The sequence below is a fragment of the Mauremys reevesii genome, linkage group 23 (assembly GCF_016161935.1).
Source record: "Mauremys reevesii isolate NIE-2019 linkage group 23, ASM1616193v1, whole genome shotgun sequence".
In the NCBI taxonomy this organism is placed as follows: domain Eukaryota; kingdom Metazoa; phylum Chordata; order Testudines; family Geoemydidae; genus Mauremys; species Mauremys reevesii.
The window spans coordinates 18,721,461-18,728,993 of NC_052645.1; the positions used below are offsets into that span (position 1 = coordinate 18,721,461).

Genomic DNA, 7,533 nt, shown 5'->3' on the forward strand with positions numbered 1-7,533 from the left:
TGCTCCCTCTGACAGCAATGGCAAAACCCCCAGTGGCTGGAATGGGAGCAGGATTTTAGCCCTAGTATTTCCCTTTGGGTGCCGTAATACAAGAAGTCACCCCTGAGTCACTTCTCATGCACCAAACGGATTCTCACACAAGTTCCACGTGTTGTGCTTCTGATGCTATGCACCAGGCAGCATCTCCTCAATATTAGGCTCCAATAACACAGCATCAAAGTGATCTTTAAATGGATCAAAGCGAGGGAAATGCTGTTTTAAGGACTTAGAGGTGGAAGAAGCTGTCTAATCAGGGCTTCAGATCCACACAACAGGTGGTGCTTCCTTAGGATAAAATCCCCGCCCCCACCGATGCCAAGAGTCTGCAAAAAGCCTATGCTGTACGTTGGGCTTCAGAGAATCATAGAATATCAGGGTTGGAAGGGACCTCAGGAGGTATCTAGTCCAACCCCCTGCTCAAAGCAGGACCAATTCCCAACTAAATCATCCCAGCCAGGGCTTTGTCAAGCCTGACCTTAAAAATCTCTAAGGAAGGAGATTCCACCACCTCCCTAGGGAACCCATTCCACTGCTTCACCACTCTCTGAGTGAAAAAGTTTTTCCTAATAGCCAACCTAAACCTCCCCCACTGCAACTTGAGACCATTACTCCTTGTTCTGTCATCGGGTACCACTGAGAACAGTCTAGATCTATCCTCTTTGGAACCCCCTTTCAGGTAGTTGAAAGCAGCTATCAAATCCCCCCTCATTCTTCTTCTCTTCTGCAGACTAAACAATCCCAGTTCCCTCCACCTCTCCTCATACGTCATGTGCTCCTGCCCCCTAATCATTTTTGTTGCCTTCTGCTGGACTGTTTCCAATTTTTCCACATCCTTCTTGTAGTGTGGGGCCCAAAACTGGACACAGTACTCCAGACGATGGGACTCAACTCAACGCCGGGTCGAATTTCGTCTCCGGAGAGCTGTGTGGAATTAGTTTCGGATCACTGAGATCACGTAACCTTTTTCTGGTTTTGGTTCCCCAGGAAGGGTTCCCTGGAGTTTTTGCTCCCCCCACCCCCAACTAAAGGTTTGATGCCCAGATATCACAGGGATGAGGGCATCAGAAACACAACATGCAGGGTGAACCGCAGGCAAAAGCTGCACGTTTCCTTTGGAAACCCCCACCTGACCCAGGTTCCCAAACATCAGTGAACTGAAAACTAGGCAAGCTTTGGGCTGCTCCAGAATGCTCTGTACGGCTCCATTCCCCCAGCACAGCCCTGCTTGGCTCATACAGCAATAACACTCAAATAGGAAAAGCAAAGGGAGGTAGCCAAAGGAACGGCCACATTCTCAGGGGCCAGGTTTCCAGTCTCTACCACAAACTCACCTGAGTAGCGGATTTTAAAGCCCTTTCGGTTGTACGCATGGTCGGAGGACCAGCGGAGATACACCTTGTTCCCAGTGCTGGTTACAGTCAGAGGAGCAGAGTAATTCCCACTTAGAGACAACAGCAGTGGACTCTGGCCAGCGGGACCTTTCGGGAAAGATTGGACAAGTGAAGGTTGGGCCCGGCACCTCCCCTCAGCGATAGCCACTCCTAGCATCACACACCGGGACCTGATTTGTGCAGAAGGAACACATGGCCAGACCTGCTTTTGGCCATACTGTGGGGGCTCTGACTTCCCCTTGAACATTGCCATTGAGTTCTGTGGGGCCAGGACTTCGCCTTCACGGGACAGAACCTTCTGCACACTCACTGGGACAACGAGCAAGGTGTCTGTGCTCTCGGTTCAGCCATGAGGTTGCATGTCTGAGCGCGAGAACGGAGCCGCTTAGCTGTGACGCAGGAGACCCTCGGCTCTCCTGCAAGGTGCCTGGTGTGTGGTTTAGGGAAGTGTCCTTGGATTGCTTTAAAATCCTTCCATTCCCCATCTCAACCCATCCTCCCCAATGACCTTCCTCATTGTTCTTCAGCCTTGCACATCCTCCAGCTACTTCCCTCTCTCCATGCACAGCTGTCCCAACTACTTTGCTGAGCCATCCCGCCACGATGAAATCCCGGCCTCTCCCTCACCCAGAAGGGAAGCGCAAAGCTAGAGCTTCGAAATGCTCCCCCAGGGTACGTCTACACTGCAGCTAAACACCCCATGGTCGGCCTGCGTCAGCTGACTCCAGCTTGCAGGGCTTGGGTGACGGGGCCATTATAATTGTGGTGTAGACTCGGACAGGAAACTGGGCTCTAGGACCTTGTGACTGGGGGAATGTCTACACCACAGTTACAAACAGCTCCGTAGCCCAAGCCACACGAGCGCAAGTCAGGCCAGCCGCAGGTGTTTAAGTGCAGTGTAGACATACCCACTTAGGGGGGATTTTTCCAAGCACAACACAGGGTGATAGGCGTGTCGGTGGAAAGAGCCCCCTAGGCTCAGGGAAGACAGTGTTTAGTGACTAACAGCAACGCTCACTGCTACACGGTTGTGTCCTTTCCCCCACCCACAACGGACAGCGTCCGTGTGATTCACGCGACAGTTACCATCAAAGATCTCGAACTCGTCGTACTGCTTCTCACTCAGGAAGTACTCAATGGCGAGGGTGATGTTGTACCCGGGTTCTACTTTGATCACCCAGGAGCAGGTCTGGAAATGGGGATAACGCCCCAGGTAGCTCTGGCTGAGGATCACGCCGGTGGAGTCCGTCAGAACCTCGTTCATCAGGCAGTGCACTAAACCAAACCCAGAAAATGAGACCTCATTTCAGGGGCCAGAAGAAAATGATGGGAAGAAAGGAAAGCCGAGGTTTTAAAATGCAGGAGCTTAGAGTTAGGCTGAAATTTCCAAAGTGGTTTAAGGGGAAAAGGCTCCCAACTCCAATTGACCTTTATTAGGATCTAGGCTCCTAACTCTCTTGGGATCCTTGGAAAGTTCCAGACCTAAATCCTGATTTAGGCTCCTCGGTAAGTGGGATGCTTTTTAAGAGTGTTGAGCACCCAGCAACTCTAGCTGAAGTCAAGGAAAAAACAGCACTTTGCATGCGCTGGGTCCAAATGACCTTTCTGTCACTCCAGCTTTGTGTGGGGAAACTTGTCAAAATCCATGGGAGTTGCATGGGTGTAAAACTGGAGTAACGCAGGGGTGGATCAGGGCCTCACCTTTTGACTGACAATCTTAAAGCACTGTGCAACCATTCTCTTATCGAGCCTCAGAATATTCCCTCCAAGACCGAGCAACCTTTATTATCCCCATTTTACTGACTGGTAAACTGAGACATAGATCTTGAGAGACTTGCTCAAGATTACTAGGCAAGTCAGTTAGACTAGAACCCTAGTTAGTCCTAGTTGCTTGCTCTAATCCCTAGATCTCACACAATCTCAGAAGTGTTTATACCAGAAGCAAGTGTTGAATAAAAGTTTGGTGTAAAAAGAAACCAAAAAACCTAACCCAAGAGACACCAAAATACAAACCCATAAGAGGATCTTTATTTATCTGTACATCCAGCCATCAGCGATTGAATGCTGTATTGAACGCTATACTTGGGATTACAGAAAACAGCAAGAGCTGTCCAGAAGGGACAGTGGATTCTTTCCAAATCCTTAATCCCATTAATGATTTTTTTACCTCTGTAAATTGGTGACCAGATATCATTGAAACAATCTCTTGGCTTGCAGGCTAACCACCACCAGTTAATAGCTAAACAACCGCCCCTCCCACCCCGTTCTCACACTATTAGAGAGAGACAAAGCTATAGAAAAATCTCCCATTATACAGCAAAAATGCCCAGATGGCGGAAAGAAGATGAAGAGATAACCATGGCTGAAGTGGAAAAAAACCTATCAATGGAAAGTGATAGGATAAATAAGATAACAGGGTTGCATCTTTGGCATTCCTCCTGAGTAACAGGAAGGGGTGTGATGCATCACACTCAGGGCATTCAATTTTCTCTCCTTTAATGCACTGTGTAGTACTTATCCAGAAGCTGCGCCTCACAGACTCTGCCCTCAGGAGGGCTGTACTTAGCTGAAGTCAGTTCCGTGGTGCTACAGGGGTTCATGTATCACTGGCAAATGGTCAGAGAGGGATCTTTGTCTCTCCGAGGACAAGGATGTTTGGATTGTTGTTTTAATGACTTCACGGATGTAGCCAGGTGTCTGCTGTGTCAGAACAGTGTCCAGAAAGGCTTCGTTCGGGCTGTGACTCAGGGAAGTACTTACACTTATGCTTAAAATTAAGCATGTGCTCAAATGATTTCCTCTGCTGGGGCCTCGAGGCATAACACAGCGCTACCCAATGCTAGACAAATTCTACCAGGAGGGGTTGAGAGCTGTCAGCTCCCACACCAGTCAGCAGGGGCTGCAACTGGCTACATATAATTTCTCAAATCATTTCTCAGACGGATACTGTCAAATTAACTGATACATTTTTTTTTACTATTCGCCCTGCTTTGCTCAGTACCTGCAGCTGGCTAGACCAAATCCCATGGCAGGAGAAGAGCTGCTCCCTGCACCATGGTCTTTCAGGGAGAAAAGCTTTGCAAACGTGTTGGGACCCAGGCCAATTACCTTCGCAGGTGGGGGGCGGCCCTCCGAACTGGAGATGAGTCCCCAGCTTGCACGTCAGGATTTCAGTTCCGCTCAGGGTGAAGCCGGGGAGGCACTGATACCTCACAATGTCACCTGGAAAAAAAGACAACGCCCTCAGCTGGGGAGCAGGTTTGGTTTATCAAGGATGAAATTCACCCCTATGCAGAGTGGCCAGTACCAGGCTTAGGTACCATTTCATTCCCGCTGTAGCTGCTATTTCAGGAGATTGCTCAAAGGGGCTGACTGCAAGGGACCCAGTGCATCATTGCACAACTCACTATTCTACAGCCACAGAAATTCACCTGTGTGCAGCTCCACTTAATACCCACTTCAACCACCTTTTAAGGCCTTCAGTGAGGCGCAGGTCCACTGCACATCGGTGAATTTGACCGAGTGCCTGCACAGACATACCATGATCTTTCTAACAGCCAGTGCTGCACAGTCCCTCAGGATCTGAGAACCCACCTCCTTCTGGTTCTTATACCAGCATGGGTCCTGCAACCAGAACTTAGCTGGCAATGGTGTTGATAATGCGCAAGACAGACACAAATCCAGCTGGATCCCCCCATAGCTATATGGCGATAATATGTGGAGTATAGCTAGATAGAGTATTCAGGGCTATACAAGTAAAATGTGGCACATGCGGGTCATATTCTGAACGGGTGTAAATCAGTGTCACTCCACTGATTTCAGTGGAGCTATGCTGATTTACACCAGCTGAGGATTTGGCCCGGGAGCAGATACAGTGAGCAAGGTAGCTTTTGATCATGGCGACTTTTCTGGCTGTAGACATACTTTAAACACAGACACAACACTGAACATTCAAAAATAAGGAGGAAAGCTTTTGTTTGAAGCCTCATGGCCCGCTACACACTTTAATCACCTGGAACATCTTAATGCGGCAGGACGTGACTGAGGCAAATAGCCCTGTACGTTTCTGAACACGGACTGGGCTTTCATAGGAGACGCGTCCTTGCAGTTACACTAGTGAGGATAAAAGACTATCAGATCCAGCTGATTCGGTGCATAAGCCAGTCACCGAACTAGGGCAAGCCCTCCAACCTCCCATACTGACTAGTGCAGAATTAGATGGATTCCTCTGAAGCACATAGCACTGGAGCCAAGACACCAACTACAGGGAGCTCTCATCTGTTTGGATGCAGCCTATCCTACGGGGATGGGTGTGGGGAGAAGATACCTATGTTAAACTCTTCATTCTCGGTGATGATTTCGGCATTGGGAACAATGGTCGGAGGGTGGCATTTGAAGAGCTGATAGGCTGAAAAGAAAGAAAAACAGCAACCGTCAGGGCATGGCATTGCTTCCGACGGGATGTGACTTGTCGGGATAAGGCTCGCACATGCCTAACAACCGCTCAGTGTGGTACAAGGATCTGCTTCTCTGAAATAAACTGCCACCCTGCGGCATGGAAGAAGGGTGGAGAACCCAGCAGTATCAATCTCAGTTACTTATCTGGTCCCCATTACCCTGAGCAACTCACAATCTTCCATCCTCACAGCACCTCCAACAAGCAGGGCAGTGCTATTGTCCCCATTGTACAGATGGGGAACTGAGGAACAGAGATGCTAAATTTAGTGGAAGGTCCCACAGAAAGATTGCAGTAGGGCCCATGTCCCCCTAGTTCCAGGCTAGCTCTGTAACCCCTGGACCATCCTCACTCTCTCTTGGTAGGGCCATGGCTGAGCCTTAGTTTACACTTAACACCTTATGAAAATATCATTGACTCCATCCTTCCCCAGTATGGGAACCCCCATTATCAGGACTGTACAGTTCTGGCTCAGGCTCCCTACATTATCCCAGCTTTGTTCAGTGCCTGCCACAGCCAAAGCCAGTGCTGAAATAGCCAATGGATTCCAACATATGCCCAACCTAGCTTCTGAGAAAGGGCAGGTGAGGAGATGCAAGACACCCCCCGGTATTATTACAGTGTTGTTGTAGCCATGTTAGTCCCAGGACATGAGAGAGGCAAGGAGGGTGAGGTAATATATTTTATTGGCTTATGAGCTTCACAGAACTCTTCCTCAGGTCTGGAGAAGGTAACCAGAATGCCCAAGCTAAACATAAGGTGGGACAGATTGTTAAGCATAAGAATTTCACACATATTGTAGGAGACCACTTAAAATGAAGTGGGCAGTTAACATCTCTCCAGTCACAGGACAATGGAGAGTTAATAGGCAGCAGGACACTAAAAAAACCATGCACTTGTTTTATGCCTATTACAACAATTTCTAAAACACCCTGCTGTCTACTAACTCACCATTGTCCTATGATTGCAGAGGACCCCTCACCCACCTTGTCTCTCTCAGGTCCTTGGGATGGTGTCTGTATTGAGAATCAGCACCATGGACAGCACACTATGCAGCACTTCTCCCAGGAAACAGGTGAATGGAAGGAGAGGGAAAAGAAGGCTACAAGAAACCCTATATGGTGCTGGGCTGCAGCAATTTGTTCACAAGAACATTTTTCTCAGCAGTCTCGGTCTGCCTAGAATGCCATCTATAGCACACTACAAAGCTTCCATGCCCAAAGTCACTGGGAAGAAAGCTCTGTATTCGTATGAAAGAGGGCTTAGTTTGTGAACAGATGAAGGGTGACTGGTGTTTACTGAGTGACTTGTGTGCAGAGGTGATGGGATCATCCACAGAGTCTGGGATACTTAGTGGAAGAGACCGGACAACCTCAATAGGATTAGGTCAATCCAGGAATAACCAGGATGGGTGGAAATCTTGTTCTTCTCTGCAGCCAAGTGAATAATTCACAATGAATAATTATTCTGAGAATTTCATCTTTGGTCCCTGTCCTTGAACTGAGATTGCAACATTCACTGATTTGTCACTTGGAATTATTCATTATTTTATTCTGCAAATAATTCCTGGGATGCAGCTGTTTTGAACTTCCAACTGAGAATATTAAAATTGAAGATGCAGGTTGCAGTGCACAGTGTAACTTCCCT

General features: G+C 48.3%; 1 protein-coding gene across 1 annotated transcript in view; it reads right to left on the reverse strand.

The window, feature by feature from the left end:
• The window catches only part of CSMD2 (CUB and Sushi multiple domains 2), a 607,094-nt gene that overhangs the window by 66,932 nt on the left and 532,629 nt on the right, over window positions 1-7,533 (reverse strand). The window contains exons 46-49 of the mRNA XM_039511298.1: window positions 5,758-5,838; window positions 4,539-4,652; window positions 2,517-2,705; window positions 1,371-1,517 (exon numbers count right to left, since the gene is read on the reverse strand). Of these exons, the coding sequence (XP_039367232.1) occupies window positions 1,371-1,517; window positions 2,517-2,705; window positions 4,539-4,652; window positions 5,758-5,838 (531 nt within the window). The remainder of the gene's footprint in view (window positions 1-1,370; window positions 1,518-2,516; window positions 2,706-4,538; window positions 4,653-5,757; window positions 5,839-7,533) is intronic.